This window comes from Mesocricetus auratus, unplaced genomic scaffold, assembly GCF_017639785.1.
Source record: "Mesocricetus auratus isolate SY011 unplaced genomic scaffold, BCM_Maur_2.0 Super-Scaffold_4256, whole genome shotgun sequence".
NCBI lineage: Eukaryota > Metazoa > Chordata > Mammalia > Rodentia > Cricetidae > Mesocricetus > Mesocricetus auratus.
Genome location: NW_024429182.1, coordinates 4,223,394 through 4,245,117, shown reverse-complemented (window position 1 = coordinate 4,245,117; position 21,724 = coordinate 4,223,394). Strand labels below are relative to the sequence as shown.

General features: G+C 49.0%; 1 protein-coding gene across 1 annotated transcript in view; it reads right to left on the bottom strand.

The window, feature by feature from the left end:
• Nucleotides 1–441: 441 nt before the first annotated feature.
• Nucleotides 442–21,724, bottom strand: part of Ablim1 (actin binding LIM protein 1) — a 144,365-nt gene continuing 123,082 nt past the window's right edge. The window contains 11 exon segments of the mRNA XM_040742308.1: nucleotides 442–5,015; nucleotides 6,789–6,869; nucleotides 8,622–8,696; nucleotides 9,546–9,553; nucleotides 9,906–9,966; nucleotides 11,464–11,528; nucleotides 12,328–12,436; nucleotides 13,362–13,453; nucleotides 15,793–15,933; nucleotides 18,296–18,343; nucleotides 20,074–20,178. Coding sequence (XP_040598242.1) covers nucleotides 4,902–5,015; nucleotides 6,789–6,869; nucleotides 8,622–8,696; nucleotides 9,546–9,553; nucleotides 9,906–9,966; nucleotides 11,464–11,528; nucleotides 12,328–12,436; nucleotides 13,362–13,453; nucleotides 15,793–15,933; nucleotides 18,296–18,343; nucleotides 20,074–20,178 — 899 coding nt within the window. The 3' untranslated portion in view covers nucleotides 442–4,901.

The window sequence follows — 21,724 nt, the reverse complement described above, 5'->3', positions numbered from 1 at the left end:
GTCAAAATCCTAAGACACCAGTTGATAATTTATCTCTAGTCAACTTTGTCTCTGTGGCCTGAATGACTGGACAGACTTCTGGAAAACACTTGTGTTGTTTGATCCATGTCCTGTCACCAGTGAATACGATGGGAAAATACCAGGTGGAATGGAGATGTGGCTCCGTGTTTAGGATTTTGTGTGCTGCTCTTGTAGGAGACCAGAGTTCAGGTCCTAGAACTCACTCCGGGCTGCTCACAACGGGAGGATCTAACACCAACTGCACCTGTACATGCTTACCCATATGCACACACACGCATACAAAGAAAACACACCTGCTGTGTCTCTGGCTCCTCTCTTTGTTCTGGCTCCTGGAAGTTGGGCGATGCCTTTGAAAATAGGATGAACCTTCAAAGGCGGCCAGTGGGAGCAGGAAACAAAACCATGCCAGAGGCGCTCAAGGAGGGAGCACGTAGCTTTATTCACAGAGTTGGGTACAGTGATGAGAGAGTGGGGTGTGCTGCCTGCCAACAGGAGTGCAGAGCAGGCTGGGAGAGCGCACAGCTTGGGGACAGGGCACCTGCAGCCGAGCTCTCCTCTGCGCCCGGGTGCCAGGTGTGCAGGCACCGACACACGCCAGCTCCTCGATTCCACAGGGAACACAGCACAGCTTCTCAAAAACAACTTCTGAGCATCTGCTTTCATTATCAGCAACAAGGGGTTGGGGGTGGGGGGGGAGGGAGGAAGAGTGGGGAGGGCCTTTCAGCAGGTCAAAGTAATCCCATTAACCACGTTAGACGAGATTCGACGCAGGGGTCTTTGGCATCTCTCGGAGACCTCCACATTTACCACCAGACACATCTGTACAGAGACACCCCCTCCCCCCTCCAAACATCAGCTCTGTGGACAACTGTCTCCTCTTCCATAGGTAAGATATTTGCATTTTTAATCATTACCTTTCTGAACGTCAATGCATACAGGCTTGTGTCTTTCTTTCACTCGTGGGAAGTGATTCATGGGACTGTCACTCTTGGAAGAGACACAGAAAAAGCATTTTATTTCATGATAACTGCCATTCAACTTCATCAAGCTTCTGGGAGAAAGAGTTGGCTTGCCTGGACTTCGCTGTGCACACATTCCCGGCTTAGAAAGCTTCCACTTGAACACTTGTCCCCTCCGTCTTTGTGAATCCACCGCAGCATTAAATGCACAGGGGAAAGCAATCTAATGTCTGTTTGTCACCAGCTCCCTCTGCTCCGTGGGAAGAAAACGGGAACCACAATCTTGTAGAGGCTGAAGCCTTGCTCATTTTCCTGTTCCCTGTACATTGCCACCGGAAGACATAATCTAAAGCCCTGACCGTCTTTCTCTGGATAGAAAAGTCTTTGAAGGGGGCACAAACATGAACTTGAAGCATACAAAGCCTTGGTTTGTCTAAAGAAGAAAGAAACATGACTCCAAGTTGAGGAGGGGCACGCAGAAAGCACAGATTAAGTAGCTACTGGAAATATCCTCAGAGCAGGGTTCTTGGAGCGCACAGCCTGGAGGCATGCTGGCATCTGCAGCTTGCCCTGGAACGCTGCTCTCAGCTTGCGTGAGGTTTTTTTTTTTTCTTTTGAAACAAAGACTCAAAAGAGGTTAATCTGAACTCCGTTAAACTTGCAAAAGCAGATACATTTGACAGCATCACTGGTGAGGCTATCTTTAGAAAAAGGTGTTTGCTTCAAAGTAAATAAGTCTGTTTTGGAAACATCGCCAGCTGAACCTCTCCACGCTGGAGGTGACCGAGTATAGACTAAGAACTGGCAGAGGTGGGGCTGTGCCTCTGGAGAGAAGGCTCAGGCTGGAGGCAACAGAATCAGGGTTTGGGGAGAACAGAGGACAGAACGGATAGAAAACTATCCCCCCCCTTTTTTTGCACCTTAGAACCCACTAACTGCACTTTTTCTCTTTGGGGTTTCAGAGAGCAGGCAGTACGTGTTTAGTTATTGAAGGAGTCATATTAAAAATGTCTTATAACAAACTCCACACGAGTATGAAAATGCAGAGCTAGCTGTTTTCAAAGGTGGTGCAGGAAGACGACGAGAGTCCGGACTCTCTTGGAGAGGTTTTCGAGGAAGCACTGAGGCTACCATGTGGCCACAGAAGCCTTTCTAGGCCATGCAATCCGTATGCACTTCACAAGCAAGTCAGACGCTGGAAGAAACATAGCCCTTAATATGCGCACCCGGTCTGCCATACGTAGACTTCTCCCCCAGGTGAGGAAGCTGCTTGGGTTGTTGGCAACTGGGGACTTTCCTGTGTTCAGCAGGTGGGGTAAAGTGAGGGACATGCATCTCCTGTGCTGTGGTCTGGGCAAGCAAGGTAAATCATGTGGCTGCCTTTAATATCACAGACAGGGCGCCGCAGCCCAGACCTGAGGTCTGGCAGTTGGAACCGGATCACCCTCCCTGTATCTTTCTGACTGGAATCTGCAAGGGAATGGAGTGAGACCCTGGCATGGTCCTTTCTCAGAGCGGTCAGGGTTCCTACTGGTGCTTTCTAGCAATACATCTTTTTACACGATGCAATTTAAGTGAACTAGTATGCTGATATGAAACGTAAAAAAATTTTCCCAAGTTAGATGGGGCACTGAGTTCTGATGTTTTTTTTGTTGTTGTTTTGTTTTGTTTTGGTTTGGTTATTGTTATTTTGTTATTGCAAGAACTTGGGAGTTCAATTCTTCAGCTATCATTGCACCCAAGGCAGGTCCTCTAACTCACTCCAAGTTCTCCGTAACATAAAGAGGAGGACTGACCCTGTCCCTCACCCCCTGCAGCTGAATCTCCCTATGTCAAGACAGCCAGGTTAACTTTGTGCAGAGCAGGTGCAGAATCTTAGCAACTGCGCTGCTTAGGCCTCTGTCTCCCGAGTGCTGTGGTTTTCCTCACCCGCGTGAGTGTGAGTAGTAACATACAATCAGTGCATAGCGTGGTGGGCCACTCACTATCTCCATACTGGATAAACAAAGTCGCCCAGCAAGCCGCCTCTGCTCACTCCTGCCGGGAAACACCGAGGGCACCCTACTGTCCATCCTGCACCCTGCCAGGGTGACACAAGCCTTGTGCTGAGGCCGCCAGTGCTGGACAGGGCAGCAGCGAGAGAAAAACGATGAAAACAGGGGGGCCCCACCATTTGCAACCCGCCTCCCAACCGAGAGGAGCTGGCCCTTCTACACAGGACACGCTGTTCAGGCAGTGCGTGCGAACAGGTCTACATATGTGGACTTGTGAGCCTAGTTCTCATCCTTAATTGCCCTGCCGGAGTGGAGCAGGGTGACCCAAAGAAACAGATCACAGGCCTGCTGTGTGACTTGTTCTTTGCTGCTGGTGTCGGCAGCCAGACAGACGGTCACTCTAATCCTCAAAGGAGTGTCTTCGTTTTGGTGCTGGGAGGTGACTGAGAAAGAATTCAAATGCTTTTCCCCTGGGCTTTAACTCGGAGCCCCAGAGCAGAAGAATCGAGGGGCCTAACCTCTTTCCTGGGGGTCTGGAGAGACACGTCGTCATCCGACTCCTCCCAGTCCTGATGACCCAGCCTCGTTCACACCTTTTAATGAGAGAACTGGGTTCCAGTTTGCACTGGCAGTTGTGGAGTACGGATGGAGTCTAGTGAGACAGATGCACTGAGCCCCAAACTACCCAGCTTCCCTTCTGAGGTCTGCAGGGGGAACCCAGTGCTGTCTCTAGGCGCCCTCCAGAGCCTCAGTCTTGATCTGGGTCACGTGCTCTTGTGCCAAGGCCCCGTCATTCAAGCAGAGGGTACAACGCGCGCACACAGGCTCACAAAACTTTCCCTGGGCGAGCTACACACAGGCATCAACACAACACAAGTGCATGTCAGCAGTGCCAGGGCACAAACTAGGCCACATGAAATCTGTCTGAAGCAGTCTACTGCAGAGTTGCAGATACGAAGGAGAAAAGCCTGTCTTCCCGTAGTCTATGCCCCTGAAACACAATCCTAGCATGGGCCTGACCTGACCCATAAGATGCCACATGGGCAGCAGGGGACACGACTCATGGGCAAGAGTCACCCACCACCAGCAGCTGGACCAATCTGGAGGCTCATTTTGCCTCTCCTTTCTATGCAAAGGTGAGCATGCCAGCTCCTGTCAGTTTATAAGAGAAAGTGCTGAGCACATTGTCAGAGGCAGAAAAAAAAAAACCCAACAACGTTCAGGGGGGTTGGGGTGATGGGGCTTCCTTCATTTCTTTTTCCTTCTCCTTTCTCTTAATTTTTTCCCCTAGCAGTTGGCCAACCAGGTCCTGGCACACAGGAAGAGAACAGGAGCGTATTCCCATCGTCCTTGCTGGTACTCAACCACCACGTGCTCAGAACTACCTGTTTCCCAGAGTTCCATTCCCCTAGGGCCCAGGCAGCAGAGCCGAGGGAGGCTGCCAAGGAAAGATTAAATTGTTTGCTACCACATCAATGCTGGCCTCTCCTCAGCCAAGGTGCTACATAAATAAACAGATCCATACTTTAGGACTCCCTGCTGCTCCTTCCCGCGTGGGCTTCCTAAGGGCACTTCCGGCTCTTACAGGCACAGGCAGCGCTAAGTTAGACATCGGTTAAAGGGGGAGAATAAAGGAGAAAGAAGCCCCAGTGTGGACACAGTCACGTGAAGAGGTCATGTGTGAATGTTACTGCTGAGTTTGGGAACACAGAAGTTTCTACCCCCTTGCTGTTCAGCAGGTGTTACTGTTGTTTGGCCCGGGGATCTGGCTCATGGGTGCTGAGATCAGACTTTCCCTCAGTGCTGCTGCTGGGAGATGGTTAGCGAATAAATTCTCCAATCGATGATTCCAGGTCTTGATGCAATGTTCTAGGCAGCGCCGCCACTGAAAGTCCTTGTCCTGATTGTCAGTTATTTGGGGGAGAACTTAGAAGAGCTTAGCCTTTTTCTTCATGTCGTTGCGTCTCCAAAGAGGTAACTTGTCAAATTCCTGTATGGACATCCCAAAGATTTCCCAAAATACTTCTGGGGCTAAGTGGCGCTGGCAAGAGAGAAGCAGGAAGGCGTTAGCCCTAATGGCACAGCAATGGCCCCGAGATGTGTTTTCCGGATTACGAATACAGCCCGCCAGCCATGGGTGTGACTTCTGCATCCCCAATCCAATCCACTATAGATCACGAGTGTCCCTTCCCTAACTGCATCTGACCTGAGCGTGTAACGACAGTGTCCCTGATCATTCTGCCCTGAACCACACGGTGCTGCAACTACAGACATAGCATTTACTCTGTACTCAACAGTACAGGTCCCCTAGAGATGACTTAAGGCATTCAAGATGATGCATGGGGTCAACACATACATAAATACGTATCACGCTCTTTAAAATTGGGAGGAAGTACTTGCAAGCTTTGTCATCTGTTGGGGGAAGGTATCCTGGAAACTTTTGTCGTCTCTTGGGGGAGGGTATCCTGGAATGGATTCCCTGCAGAAACTGAGAGACACTGACATCCATCCTGAAAAGCCAGTCAGGCTGGTAGAGAGAGGCGACTGACTATCTCTCTGTGGTGCTTGTTTCCCACACATGGCCAGGTACGGCGTCCTCTCCACCGGAGGAAACAGCTGGCAGGCTACTGCCACTACTATTACACTTCAGCGCTGGGCTAGCCAGATTTGTGATGCTGGAAGTGGCTGCCATAACTTCAGGTCTTTGGCATACTGAGAGGATACAGGGAGTAACGGACAATAATACTAACAGCCACAGAGAAAGGGGCTTCCAGGGTGGTCCCTGGGAGAGCCCTACAACTTCCTGACCAGCACCAGGAGAGGAGGACGCTTATCTCCCATTGGCCATACCTCCTGTGCAGCCCCATTTTAACACGGGCTAGAATCTTCTGAGCTAGCCTGACCTCGTCCTCAAAAGCACTCCTTTGTGTTAGGGAATGGACTTGAGTCTCCCTGAGATGGGCAGACAGAACAGTTTCTTAATTAAAAATCATTCAGACAGAGCTGAGTGGTGGTGGCGTTGGTGGCGCACGCCTTTAATCCCAGCACTCGGGAGGCAGGGGCAGGCAGATCTCTGTGAGTTTGAGGCCAGCCTGGTCTACAGAGCGAGTTCCAGGACAGCCAGGACTACACAGAGAAACCCTGTCTTGAAAAAACAAAAACAAAAACAAACAAAAAAGAAAATCATTCAGACAGAAAGCTATAAAGGTGGGGCAGATATGAACCTGGGACTGTTTTATGAGTGACAGAGACGCCCACGCTGCAACACCAGCCCTAACCAATCTGATTTCCAAAACACATGACGAAACCACGCCATGTCTCTAGGGCATTATAAGTGTGACCAGGCACTTTTCCACCCGGATCGAACTGTGGAGTTAGATGTGAGCGCATGCACTGGACCACTGGCCTCTCTGCTTGGGTGTGGAAGCATCCTATTTCTCTCTCTTTACTGTAGACACTTTGAGGACGGCACTGCCTTCCCCACCTTCCGGTTTCTAAGGGAGTGCTGAGTACTACCGGGAAGGATGACTGGGTGGCTATGAACTCCCATCCCATGGTTTTATTTCCTGGAGATCCTCAAGGATCTAGTTAGCTCTTTGTTTCACCCATAATGTGACACTGTTTTTTTGTTTGCTTGTTATGTCCCCATGACTTTAGGTTTGTCCTGGAATATACATTTATATTTGTTTAGAGGTACCCTGGTGTGTGTGTGTGTGTGCACACGTGTGTGTGTGTGTGCGCGCGTGTGTGTGTGTGTGTGTTGTGGGAGATGTACAGGAATCCTTAACTGAGGTTAAGAACTTATTTTGTTTACCTCCAGCCGGGTTCTATCCACATCTCTCAGGATTTTGTTGCGCCCTCTGTTGGTCACCATGAGCATTTCATATGGAAATATCTGAGAAAGAAAAACACCTTGTCTTAGAACACCATTATCCATTTAATTCATGAGCACAACCTAAAGCCCAGCACACCCGTGATGGAGACAGTAACAAGAGTAGGCTTGAAGACCCTCCAGTGTTGAGGCACAGGGACAGAATCTTGTACATTCCCAGCTCCCCACCAGTGACTCATGTTGCACTATGCCTTGGGAACGGTGTTTTGAGTGTACGAATACTAACTTACTATGACCGAGTCAGGGAGGTCAAAGTTAGCAGAGATCTGAAGTGGCCGGCACGTGTGCTGTCTCTACATGATGCCACTAGATTACAGGGTGACTTTGTGCAGGGCTCAACACTCTCAGCTATGACAGACTTATGAATTCATACAACCAAACAGGGCCCAAAACAGTGTTCTGGAAGCTGGCATGTTGAAATGAGTCCCAGCTACAGGTGTCAAGGACATCAAGTCTCTGGACACCACCTTCGCTTTGTTCTGCTTTGATTAAGCCAGGATCTTGCTATGTAGCTGTAGTTGGCCTAGAATTCACTCACTATGCAGACTGAGCAGGCCTAGAACTCACTCACTATGCAGACTGAGCAGGCCTAGAACTCACTCACTATGCAGACTGAGCAGGCCTAGAACTCACTCACTATGCAGACTGAGCAGGCCTAGAACTCACTATGCAGACTGAGATGGCCTAGAACTCACTATGCAGACTGAGCAGGCCTAGAACTCACTCACTATGCAGACTGAGCAGGCCTAGAACTCACTCACTATGCAGACTGAGCAGGCCTAGAACTCACTCACTATGCAGACTGAGCAGGCCTAGAACTCACTCACTATGCAGACTGAGCAGGCCTAGAACTCACTCACTATGCAGACTGAGCAGGCCTAGAACTCACTCACTATGCAGACTGAGCAGGCCTAGAACTCACTCACTATGCAGACTGAGCAGGCCTAGAACTCACTCACTATGCAGACTGAGCAGGCCTAGACCTCACTATGCAGACTGAGCTGGCCTAGAACTCACTATGTAGACTGGGCTGGCCTAGAACTCACTATGCAGACTGAGCTGGCCTAGAACTCACTCACTATGTAGACTGAGCAGGCCTAGAACTCACTCACTATGCAGACTGAGATGGCCTAGAACTCACTATGCAGACTGAGCTGGCCTAGAACTCACTATGCAGACTGAGCAGGCCTAGAACTCACTATGTAGACTGAGCAGGCCTAGAACTCACTATGTAGACTGGGCTGGCCTCAGATTCAGACCGTTCAGCCTTCCCCTCCTTAAGGTTAAAGGTGTGTGCTCCATCATGCCTGGCAACCAGACACAGAATGTTCTGGAGCTAGGACAGCCAGTCATGTCAGATTGCCCAAGACTAATAAAACACGCTATGCGAGATGTTTTACTAACACTAAGAAGCTTCCGGCAAACTAGGCGATATTGATCACAGTAGCTGGACCAGGTTTCTGCCATTCCACTCAGCATCGGACGTGCCTTGAAATGCACATGGCGGGTCTCACGGTCACATCTAGGTCATAGGGTACCTCACTGTGGGCAGAGTACTGTGGGCAGCAAAGGTTTAAACCTGCTGACTGGGTGTGGCACAAACAGAGGAATAACAACACTCTAAGATAAGCTTGCCAGGGTGTGCCAACCTGGGACCAGGTGGCCCTTGCACCCTGAGCATAGCAAACGGATAGGAAACCACAGCTCTCTACCGCATGCAATCCTGCTCAAGAGGAAAGGAACGGTCACACTTGCCTTTGGCTCCAACATGTTGGGCATGGACACGCCTCGGTCCATTCTCATTGCGGGCATGTGGCCATCTGGGAGGGTCTGCAACAGAAATGCTTGCTCAGTGGTGAGCATTAACTCTCAGCGGAAGCCCGGGAAGGACTGACTTTCCCTGGCTTTCCTGTTGGGTCTCAGATCCCCGTACCATGTCATATTAACTACTGTGTATTTCTCAAAGTGAGATCCTTACACAGAGGGGAGACATGTAATCAAGTTGGAGAAAGATCATGGATTAATATTTTCTGATTTGGGCTGCCTGGGTAGATGGATACATACATTTAAAAAAACCTGTGAGGTCTTTTTCCATTGTTTTCCTTCTGTGTCTGTCTGTCTCTCTGCAGCCCAGGCTGGCCCTGAATTCTATAGTCTTCTGCCTCAGATGTACTGAGATTGCAGGACACGTGACGCCACACCCTCTTATCTTTTTCAGTCTTTATCTTACTTTGGATTTATTGTCCCTTCTCACTCCCAATCCCAGTCTTACAAGATGAAAAAGGAAGGGTTTGGGTTCTTTCCCAGTGACTGAGAGCCCTGTTTCGTTTGGGGACACCCAAGAAAAAGCCGCACCTAAGCACCGAGAGACCGTTAACTAAAAATCTGCACTCATGCCGATGAGGTCACTCCCTCTACCCCCAGACAAACTCAGGGCAGCTAGAGAGGAGAGCCCTCTCACACCTGGCCCAGCTCATGCCCTACTCAAAAGGTCTGCAGTGACAGCTTGGCCTGGCTACCAGGCACGCCTGCTCCTTCCAGCTATGGAGTAGCAGTTAGACAACCAACCACCGTATTCATCATCCCAACAGAAACTGCTCCCCTGAAGCAGCAGCACGGACTGGAGAATCAGTGTTCTGTCTGGTGTGGCCGACTCAGGGAAGACAAAGCCATCCATACCTGGTAGTCTGAAAAAGGGGGTGGGGGAATCCATTAGTAAAACAGAGAACCATGGAATCACCAACAGCAACACCGTGATTTTACCACAGCTTCCAAGACAGCCCCAAACAAACTGTGCTCCTAATCAGTTCATGCACTGAACCACTGGTTTCCCCTGAAGCCAGGAAATGCCAGCTTCAACTCCAGGCATCATTCAAACACCCTCCCTCTATATTGTCACCACATGTCCTTTGGGGACAGGGGCCACACTCCACTTAGTGCTAAGCTCCTTCAGTAGAGTGCTCCGCATTTAGAAGGGCAGTGAGTGATAACCGGTTTCCCCTGCTTCCCTGTCATGGTTAGGGCCCTTCGGAGCCTCACCTCGAACTCCGCCACTGACGTCTCCATAGCTGTTGTACTGAGCAAAGTCTGTGGAAACCGGCTGCAATGAGGAAAGACATCGTCATGGGAGAAATATCCAGTGGACAGTTTAGATTTGGGGTGGGAGGACAGACTTATGTGTCCTAAGAATCCTGCCCAGGCTAAAATCCTGGATGGTCATTATTTATCTTATTTCTTCAAATTGTGAAACTGCAGTGTTTTGCAATTTGTGGTACTGTCCAGAAGGCATTTATAGAGCAAGTTTATAGATACAAATGTATTTCTAAAGGTGCCTTTAATCCCAGCACTCAGGAGGCAGAGGCAGGTGGATCTTTGTGAGTTCAAAACCAGCCAGATCTACAGATTGAGTTTCAGGACTGCCAGGACTACATAGAGAGACCCTGCCCCATTCACAAAATGTATTTCTAGAAATTACAACTAGTGATTACACAATTGTCATTACTCTAGGCTTGGTAAGGGAAGATGGTTGTCATCAAATTGATGGGGATGTCCTTCCGTATACATGTTTCTCTTAGTGGTTGATGATTGGCCAGCAGCCAGACAGGAAGTGTTGGTGGGTCTACCAGATGAGGAGAATGCTGGGGAGAGGGAGGCAGAGATACTATGCTACTGAAGGAGTAGCATGCAGGATTACAGGTAAACCACAGTCCCATGGTAATGCATAGATTAATAGAAATGGGTTAATAATTAAGACAGAGCTAGCCAATAAGAAGCCTAAGTTATCGGTCAAACAGTTTAATAATTAATATAGTGTCCGTGTGTTTATTTGGGGATAATCGGCAGTGGGACCAGGCGGGAAAGAAACTTCTAACTACACCAACTCTCTTTACCGCAATCATGAATCAAGTGATTACCTTTGGCCGTATTGCAAAAACTGTAAGTTGCTTAATTTAAACTTATGCTTACACAGGCCACTCGAAGCCAATTTAGCCTCCTTGAAAAAGAAGCATTTTATTTTGCTTATCACCCCCAAGTGATGTACCAGGTAGGTGGCAGTGTGTCTTGTACCTTCTCAGGGGCTGGCGGGGTGTTTTCTGTGTAAAGGAACGTGCCCGTGCCCGATGACCCGAGTTCAACGTGGGGGACACACATGGTGGAGGGAGAGGACTGATTCTCACAAGTTGCCCTCTGACCTCTGTACGTGCTCTGTACACGCACCATCATGTATGCAACACACACACACACATACAAGTGCACACACCTACTGACCTGCATGCACAATAATAAAAAACGTAACAAAAAGTAAAAACACACAAAGAAAGGAGTCAGACTCTTCTGATGACAAGTCAGTACAGACTGAGGGAGGGAGAGACACACAGACACCACTAGCTGAGGGAAGTCTTACCTGGTGACACACAGACACACAGACACCACTAGCTGAGGGAAGTCTTACCTGGTGACACACAGACACACAGACACCACTAGCTGAGGGAAGTCTTACCCGGTGACACACAGACACACAGACACCACTAACTGAAGGAAGTCTTACCTGGTGACACACAGACACACAGACACCACTAGCTGAGGGAAGTCTTACCCTGTGAAGGCCATTCTTGCCATAGCCAGGGAGAGATGAAGTTTTCGATGACGGAGCATGTGCAGCTGGGTGAGGAAGAAAAGTAAGAGAATTTTCTGGTGTTCCAGTGAGATCGCCAGTGATCTTGTACAATCCAAGGACTTAGGAAAACACATTCAAGTGATACTGGGTCCCGTGTTCACAACACACTGCCTTCTGGAGGAGTGTGCACGAGTAGACACGTGATCATCTCGAGGAGAGGCAGGAGGAGGAAGGGCACACTACCCAGCAGGTGCTGAGGCTGGCGGTGCCCCTGGGGTTCCCCACCACAGACAGGCACTAGGTGCACCTTCTTACTTTGACCCCTCAATCCTATTTCCGTGTTATGGGAGACTCAAAGACAGAGGCTGAGGAAGTCTGCAGAGAAAGGATTTAAGCCTAGGATACCGGGTGCCTACACTCCAGGTGTGCTATGGGATGGCAGCAGGAACTGACCCAGAAACCAAGGGTGTAAGACACCGAGATGATCCAGCTGACTACAGCTGGGACTCTGGGCTGGCCTGGGCTACGGAATCGCATCCGTGAGGGCACAGGCATCTGAGAGGCAGCTTGGCCATGGAGGGGGCAGACCATCTCAGGCTCAACGCCCCTGCATCTCTGGACGGGACAATCTTTTTGAAATTGTTTACTGACCTACGTAGTTGTAGCATTACATACTCACACAGGCCAGCATCTCACACTGGGAAGGAACTCAAGGGGTCAGAGGACCATACAAGCTGGTCCTGTCTCCTAGGCAACAGGCAGGTGGCTCTGCCCACCCTTAGAGTGCACAGCAGGTGGCTCCAACCACCCTTAGAGCGCAGAAGGCAGGGGTCTGTGGCTCACCTGAGTGCAGGGGAGAGTCGTAGCGACTGGCCAGCAGGGACGACGCCCTTTCTCGGTTCTCCTTCTCCATCTCTTCCTTCAGTATCAACTGCCCCAGGCCTGAGTTGAGCTGTCCACAGGAAGAAGGAAAAGAAACCCGATGCAGTTACTGTCGTGAACTATTGCTCTTTCTGCTCGGTGGAGCCTGTGCTTCCCTAAGAGCTGGGATGGGGGCTCCAGCCTTTCCATTGGCAAACCTTCTCTTCCCCAAGCCAGGCTCCACATTAAAAGGTCGCCTTCCTCCTTCGGCTCTCCCCCAAAGGCCTCCGCATGTGTGCACATCTGATGGCCTTTGATACAGGAGGGAGAGACTATGGATTAGGGGATCCTTAAACAAGAAATTGCAGTGTTTGCCTTAAAAACCGTTAAAACCCCATCTCTCACTGTTCTGTACACATTACACACAAAGCCAGTGCTGCTCTCTGGGCTCTTTCTCCTGTTCACGGGACACCATGTGCATGCCTCACAGCTGTGGAGGACACCACTTTAAGGGCTCCCTCTGTTAGCCCCTTATTGGTCAGAGTCAGGAATTCACTAGCACTCTGAGATGCCAAAGGTCCTAGAGCAAGAAGCAAGAACCCAAAAGGAGTGGGCAGAGGGGGGGCGGCTCTTGGTGGCATCCCAGATATTTACTCTGTCCTGAGGGAAGATGTGGACCAATATGTCATCCTGAGGAACTCCCTCTAGCAAGACCTGCATGACACCTGGGTAGACACCATCTTGGCCCGCAGGGATGCTCCCACATCCTTTCAACCTGCACGCCTACCTCACAGCCATGAGCTCCCTGCATTCTGCGAGCCCCAACCCTCCAGCCTCACGGCTAGCACACCTCGGATCCCCGGATGCCTGCCGTGCTTCTCCTACTGGATCTCAAGCCCTCAAGGCCTGGGAGCGCCACCTGCTTCCCTCAGAGGTGTGCACGCGGCAGTTATTTGGAGCAAGCAAACTCCCACAGCCAAGAGGAAACGGAACTGGGGGCAGCCGCGCGGACAAACCTTCATCAGTTGCTCCTCTTGAAGCTGCCGGCGTCTCTGCAGCTCCTCCTCGTCCTCCTCTCTGCCGCTAGATCTGCGCCTCGTGTCAGTTCCTAGTTCCACAGTAAAGACAACTTCTCACATCAGCCCCGAGGTAAAGGAGTCTTAGCCGTCTAGTCCATCTGGCTGTCTAGCAGGCTTCCACGCGGTACAGGGCACGGTACCCCGGGGCGAAGATGCCCATCACCAACTCAGCACCACGGGCTGGCTTCTCAAGGCTTGGCTGAGAGAGCTGTGCTAGTTCAGCGTGTGATGCAGGGGTAAAGCTCTCGGGGTTCCGGCCTCTCAACACCTGTCTGTGAACCAGACCTGGCTTGCTGCGGCAACTGAGTCCCGGGTCTCAACGTTTCACTAGAGTTTGTGTAACACTAAGTGGAGAGGCAGGTACCTCCAAATATCCCCTCTCAGTTTTAACTATCAGGGAATCCAAACATCTACGCATCTTCAAGTGGCTGAGACGGTCGCTATCTTGGGCAAGCTTTTAAAACTTGCGAGTTTCCCTGTTTTCTTGGTTTTAGGCTTTTACAAAATGAACTGCCACTTTTTTCTTCTGCCCTAAGCAAATCCAATAAAAAGCTCAGTTGCTATGCTTCTTTGTAAAGGCTGGGTCTATCATTCTCCTTTCCTCACATCAAAGAATTTACTACTAACGGGTAAACAAACCAGGGTTAACACAGCTCCAAGCAACTTTGGAACAATGCAGTAGCTGACATCACTTCTGGGTCTCCAGGAGGGGTCTGTCTGTCTGTCTGACTGGAAGGCCAAGGTAAGTGTTGCTGTCCCTAAATCACTTAGATTAACCTGGCTGAGGAAACAGGAACTCTTTTTAGACTAGTAAAATTTACTGATATTTGTACTTTTCATTATTTTGATGATGAAGCAGGCATTTTCCGCACTTTAAGATTCTAGGCAACTCTGGACTATTAGTGACAATGAGGTCAACACTGATGTTCTCTCTCTGAATTTAAGGTCCCTACTGAGCAATGTAGCTGGGGTAGAAGCCTCAGAGTCCTAAAGTTTACTGAAGGGAAGAGATTGGCAGCCACTTCATTATTAGGCTTAAAAAGCCAATGTGGAGGGATGGAGAGATGGCTCAGAGATTAAGAGCACTGACTTCTCTTCCAGAGGTCCTGAGTTCAATTCCCAGCAACCACATGGTGGCTCACAACCATCTGTAATGAGATCTGGTGCCCTCTTGTGTCATGGAGGCATACAAGCAGACAGAATACTGTATACATAATAAATAAATAAATCTTAAAAAAAGAGCCAATGTGGATTTTCTCTTTAGTTTATACTAATAAAAATCAATAGGCCAATGTTTGTAAGAATTAGGTACAATTAGGTACATCTCATCATCCTAATTATAGAATATTTGCGGATAATGAAAATAAATTTCTCTTCAACTATTTCTATAAATATTAATTACTTTAAAATGAAGTTCTATTGCCTATGTAAGTTACTAAAAGACAACCCAACCTGGTGAGGAAGATTAAGAATTTTTAGAACACACTTGAAGGCTTTTCAGGTTGCCAACAGAAATGAGGACAGTTGAACCTTTGTTAAGACTGATCTAATTTTCAGTTTTAGCTACCGGGCTGGGCAATCCACTTCTACAGGCTTGAGTGAGTTCACTAATGACAAAACAGTAGAGACACAGACACAACTAGAAAGCAGAACGCAAAGGATGGCATGGCTCCACTGTGACACTGGGGTGCAGGGTCACGGAAGGACAGATGTGAAAAGTCACACAGAGGTTGCACTCCAGAATGCGTAGGTACTACAGCCCCTCTTAGCAGTGGAGAGGATGACCTTGGCAGAGCAGGGAGAGGGCTTCGGTGTGAAGGCTGCCTATGAACAGCGGGTGAGACCGTCCAGACGCGGTCTAAAACCTGCGTAACTGACTATGTTCCTGCCAGCAGGCTCTGAGCCAGCTGTGTTCAACAGACAGCGGAGTCCGTCCAGCCGAGCCGTGAGTTTTAGACCAGCTCTGGGTCATCGTACATTTTAGGTACAAGGGACATGGTGGGGGTGGGGTGGGCAGAGTTTTATATCTTTTAAGCACTTTGCATGCACGCTGATGTTCCATTCACTCTTTTTTTTTTTTTTTTTTTTTGGTTTTTACGAGACAGGGTTTCTCTGTATTGTTTCAGAGGCTATTGGTCCAGCCCAGCCTTGAACTCACAGAGATCCGCCTGCCTCTGCCTCCCGAGTGCTGGGATTAAAGGCGTGCGCCACCACCGTCCAGCCCCATTCACTCTTTTCAACTATTCTACCCCTTAGTCTACATATTTTCCCTAACCATCTTTGTGACGTCTCCTTGCACGATTTTAATAGTTCATTTTGCACTCTTCTAGGAATTTGTTTGTCTGACTTAGCCTCATCGGTTGCATACCTACGGCGGCAAGGGAGGGTGGACCGGGCCAGTGGTCCGTCTCAATCTTTGGTATCTCGCTGGGATCTGGAGCCTGGGCTGCTGGGAACTTGGAAAACTTGATGATATCTTCCGAGGCCTTGTTTTGGGCTGCCAAGGCAGCTGCATCTAGGTGGGGAACCAGGGATGCTTAGCTGTGGGTCTGCAAAGCAATGCTGGTACCACCCCCCCAGACACGGCTTCTGCTCTTCATAGGATGTTTCAAAGCTAGAACTCTGAAAACTTCGGCCATCAGACAACTGTCCACTCTCTAAATCTTTAAATATTCCTGGGATTAGAGATTTTGTTAATTCGAAATCTGAGCTCCAAAATTGGGAATAAAGAGCTGAGGCGTGTAAGCAGGAGAAGCCGCCTTTGGCTGTAGTTGTTAACATTTAGGGAGGGGCTGGCTTTGCATTTGGGGGCCAGAAGTCACAGATATGCTAATCTAGTTCGTTAACCCTTCACATGCACTATATGGGTTTTTGAATCTTAGGAGGAATCCACTCCTGGCTTTACAAGTCATCAGTGTGATTCATAGCTACCACCCAGACTTACAGGGGTCTGTTCAAACAAGTGAGCTGGCCAGCTTGAGAATGAGAACAGCCCGGGCGAGCAACATTAGTTCCCAGGGTTGGCAATGGCTATTCTCAGTGGAAGACTCGCTGGCTTCGAACCCAAACCCAAGCACAGAATCGGAGCAAAACAAACCAGGTTAAGCGGTTTGGCCCTAATTTCGGTTGACTTGGCAAACTGGCCTGGCATTTCGAAACCTATCTATAAGGCTGAAGTTAAATTATTTTTCTTTGGGGCTCACATATTTTTAAATCTGGAAACATTTTTTTAATATTCCGATTATTCTGGTAACCTCCTGCCTTCAATTCGCTCCTGTGACTTGACCAAGGTTACCAAATAATAGGGGCTGGAGGCTTGGCTGGATAGGAAACATTAACTTTAATGGAAAGGAAAATCTTGGCTTAGGAAACACTGTGTCCTCCCTGGAAGGCTCAGAGTGTCAGCACAAGACAGGACTTCTATGTAAAAAGGAAGAAAAGTGACTTTTTTTTTCTCTTCTGGCAAATGTTCCAGAGCACAGGTATTATTAGTGCGGGACATGACATCTATTTCTTTGGCATGGAGCAGAGCTCTGTGAACATGCCTTTAAAAGTGTTGCTCTCTAGTTGGGCGATCAATCAGTTACAGCAGCCTGAAAACAAGGACCTCGGTCAAACGGTTATTGCCAAGCCATTCCTTCCACTCGGAGCCCAATGCCAGCTGGCCTCCCTGGTTCTTGTCCCACTGTTGTTGTTTAAGGGACAGAGACGCCAATATTTATTGACATCTGTAAGCCGCTAAGTCTAACTCTGGGTGTCTTATTGTTAAAGGAAAAAAAAAAGCTTGACTTCCAACAGTACTTACGCATTAGAATTGGTGAAGTCAGGAGTTAAACATTCACATGTTAATGAGTGTGTGGGGAGACATTAAACCATAAAAAACAAAACAAAAACAAAAACAATGTTAATAAACTTAAAAGTGCAAGGATGGTATGTAAAACCTTGAAATAAAAAAGAGAAGGAAAACCAAACAATACATACTTTTTCCCTCCCTAGAATGCTAGTCTGGAAGGTTTCCTTATTTTCAGCTGAGATCTGAATTTCTCCTTATTCCTGACTAGATGCTATGGGCAGCCCTCAAATCTCCAAACACAATTAATGCGTAACTTTTAGAACTTACTAGAAAGCTAGTTTGGGCATGTACCTAAGCCACAGATTTGTGGCAGATGAGTCCAGAGAGGCCTGATAGTGGTGGAGAAAAAAAATGAAACTCACAGAAAATAGTGTGTTTGTGTGTGTGTGTTTTCTTGATTTAAAAGACTTATATCCTCAGAAAATGAAAACGCAATAATAAATCCACGTAGGTGATTCCTCACTTCTAGGAATGTCAGAGACACACTCTTCTAAAGTATCGGTCCTCGCAGATGAGAACACTACAACACAGAGGGTTTACACCCACGGACCACCTGTATCAGCAGGGTGGGGTGGGCTCCCTGGGGGCCTTAGCTTGTGGCTCTGTCTGCTCTGGGGCTCAGGCATTGTAGTTTTCATAGGTGGTTTGTGTTTACTAGCTTTAATTATCTGAGCTAGTTGCAAGCTCATCAAATTTCATTAAAAAGTTAGTTAAATTATTCAAAGGCTAAAAAAAGGTTATTAGGCTATTTGGGCTATTTGTTGCGTGATCGCAATTCCCCTTTCTATGGGCAGGGTGAGGCCAGAAACGGGTAGAGGCGTCCTAACTGAGCTAAGTGCTCCCTGCCAGGCACCTGGGCTTCAAGCCGCACCTGTACCCTGTCGGATTACAAGGGTGTACGTAATACGCAGCGTGGCCCAGTTTGAGTCCTCCCCAACTGCACTGGGAAAGCCTCTGGAAGGGGGCGGAGGGGCCCAGCTGACCCCACCGCTTCAGAGCAGAGGAAAGGGAGTGTTACCATGCTGCTTGTAGATGGGAGGTTTCCGGTAAATGTTGATCCCTTGATCTGTGGAAATGAAAAGCAAGGATGTGTGATTATGGGAACCAGCTCAGGAACGGAGAAAAAGAAAACAAAACCCGCAGGCCAGCCAAAGGGGCAAAAGTAACCCAGAGGGCTAACCGTCGTATCACAAAGACCAAGCACACGGGAAGAAAGACTACAGAAATGAACCGAATCGACACACGCGTGACGGGGGAGCCTTCGTAATGCCTCACAGCACACAGAGAGGGGCCTCTCATCCACGAGCCATTTATTTCGCACACAGACGTCACTGAAGATGGGAGCAAGACAGGGAGCGATGGTAGCAGTGGAGACTTGGGGGCCGGGGAAGCAATCCCCAAATCGCCCAAATCGCCCAAATCGCCCAAATCGCTACTGTCTGGAAATTGAGCTGCCGGGAGTCACCGGCGGCTCAATTTATGATTTCAGTCAATGACAGGAACAATGGGAAAGCCATGTGGGAAGCAACACTTGGGATGATGAACAAAGTCCTACTCCAGGCAGGCCAGATTTGTGCTAACTGAGAAAAGAGAAAAAGAGCATTACAAAGCGGTACCTGCGTGTCTGCTGAGACTGATTAGGCCATGGCACTTCGGCTAAAAATGTTCCCACGTTTCCAAAGTTCTCTCTCTATTTCCCCTTGCCTTAGGTACTTACTGGAGGGGAATTCTTCATATAGAAAAAAATCTCTGAGTGGACATAACAGTTTTTCAAGACTAATGAGAAAAAAAAATTTAAAGAAAGTCCTAGCTAAGCGGTTCTAATCTCACTGCAACTTCCGGATTTGCTGGGTAAATTCAGAATTCAAAGAAAAAAAAATGAACAGAGACTCCAGATAGGCATAGTTATAGGAACCCAGAAGGTAATTTATGAAACTCCTGGTGGCCTCAGATGGCCGGTCAGGCTCTCATGGACTGAGCTGACCCTGAGTGTCAGGATAGTGACAGGCTCTGGGGTTTCCATTTTTTTTTTATTTGTTTTGGTTTTTTTGAGATAGGGTTTCTCTGTGTAGCCCTGGTTGTCCTGGAACTGACTCTTGTAGACCAGGCTGGCTTTGAACTCACAGAGATCTGCCTGCCTCTGCCTCCCAAGTGCCGGGACTAAGGCGTGCGCCACCGTGCCCAGCTGGTTTTCCACCTGTTAAGTTATTATTTGAGCTGTGGTAGTTAGCACTGTGACCACGAGGGCAGTGGGAAGCCTAAATTGCAAGATACTTTGGTAAGCTGTGCAGGTGAGCTGCTCACTGCCCTATTACAGAGACACCAGCCAGCTGACCCAGTGTCCCAACTCTGAAGGCATTCTCGGGTGACACTGTGGGTTACATGGCTCTTAAGATAACTTGTGGGCACCAGTGAACCACGATCTGACAGAAGGAGAAGCCCAGCCCTTTCTGCTGGCCTTTACCCTCCCTGCCTGCCACTCACTTCATAATCTCTGTAAGGACGGTTGAGGGCTGGGTATGTGGCTTAGGGGGTGAGCACTCACACAGCAGGGACAAGACCCGGGTACAATCCCCAGTGGTGGGAAAAAAAAGTGATTTTAATTGAAAACTTAGGCCTTCCATCTGATCCCACCAACTTCAGTTTAGAGCATGCGGAAGGCCAGATCCTGCAATTTAGTGTCTGTTGACTGCGTGTCTCTTGATGAAGGGACATGAGAAATGGAGACAGACGAGGGCACAAGGCTACACTCTACACCGCGACAGGACACCGTGACACACGCGTGTCAGCGCCTACCTGGAACATGGAAATGTTTAGGGGCCTGAGCGTAAGTTGGAGTTAGAGGGCGGCTGTCGGGCCGGTAAGGGAGAGGGGAGCTCCGGCCGCTGGACGGCTCATTGCCTCCAATGAGAAGAACGGAAAAAAAAAAAAAAACAGAATGAGAGAGGGGAGGGCAATGAGGGGAACTGAACAAGCAGCCTATCAAAATCCAACACAACAGGCTGGAAGGAGGGCATGTCAGAAAGGCAAACGAAGGAAACAAACATCAGTTTGTCAACTTGGCCTGCAGAGATGGCATCGGGGTTAGTTTTCCAAGGGGGGAGGTTTGAGCTTGGGTCGGACCAGGTTCAAAGCAGCCAGCAGTCAGGGGCGCGTCATTCCAGTGGCATGCGGTGGAGGCCCTGAGCTCCAGCAAAGCAAACCGATGAGATGGCAAGTGTGGGGGGAGGTACAGGGCAGGCCGCCATCAGATGCGGAATCCCAGGCATGTAGGTGGGCGGGATGTGCAGGCAGGCCCCGGCTCCTTCCAGGCATGGTGGCAGAGACTGGCCACTGGGATATGTTTCTCTTAATGTGAGGCTAAGGCTGGGCACCCTGGCAGTCGGTCACCCAGTCCTTTCCCTCCATGACGTAGAGTGCTTTCATGGCGGCATATGTTTCTGTTTATAGCGCTCTAACACGTACAGATGGGGTTAGACCCCTGCTTGCCAGATAGCTGGGGACTATTTGTGCTCTCTTCCAAGATAAGGAAGGCTCCTTCTGGCCGGCACTTTTATCACTAACACACTAACTGAGCACTGTCTCCATCACTAACACACTAACCGAACACTGTCTCCATCACTAACACACTAACCGAACACTGTCTCCATCACTAACACACTAACCGAACACTGTCTCCATCACTAACACACTAACCGAACACTGTCTCCATCACTAACACACTAACCGAACACTGTCTCCATCACTAACACACTAACCGAACACTGTCTCCATCACTAACACACTAACCGAACACTGTCTCCATCACTAACACACTAACCGAACACTGTCTCCATCACTAACACACTAACCGAACACTGTCTCCATCACTAACACACTAACCGAACACTGTCTCCATCACTAACACACTAACCGAACACTGTCTCCATTACTAACACACTAACCGAACACTGTCTCCATTACTAACACACTAACTGAACACTCGCTCATACACATCCAGGAAGGAGACAGATCCCATCTCTACTTCCCGCGTCTTCGACCACGCTATTGTTACCCGTGTACCTGCTCACTCAGAGGACCTATACGTAAGCTCACAAGGGAGAAGCAGGCTCCCACAGATCTTTAGGGAGTTCATTGGAGCAGGGCATTGGAGACAAAGGTCCCAGGTAAGCTGGAAGGCAACCGTCTAGAGACCTAGGACGTCATGGGCTAGGATGTGATGAAATTACAACACTGAAGGTTGTCCATGGAGGAGACACTATCCATGGGGCGTGGAGGATTGGAGCTTAGCTGCAAGATCCTCGAGTGCAGACACACACACACACACACACACACCCTCCTTCCCTTCTGTCCCAGGCATGCAGGGAAGGGCATGTGCAGAATCAGGAAGAAATGAACAACTGGCCTACTTTGTCTTCCTGCCCCACATCTGAGCAAGCAGTATGTC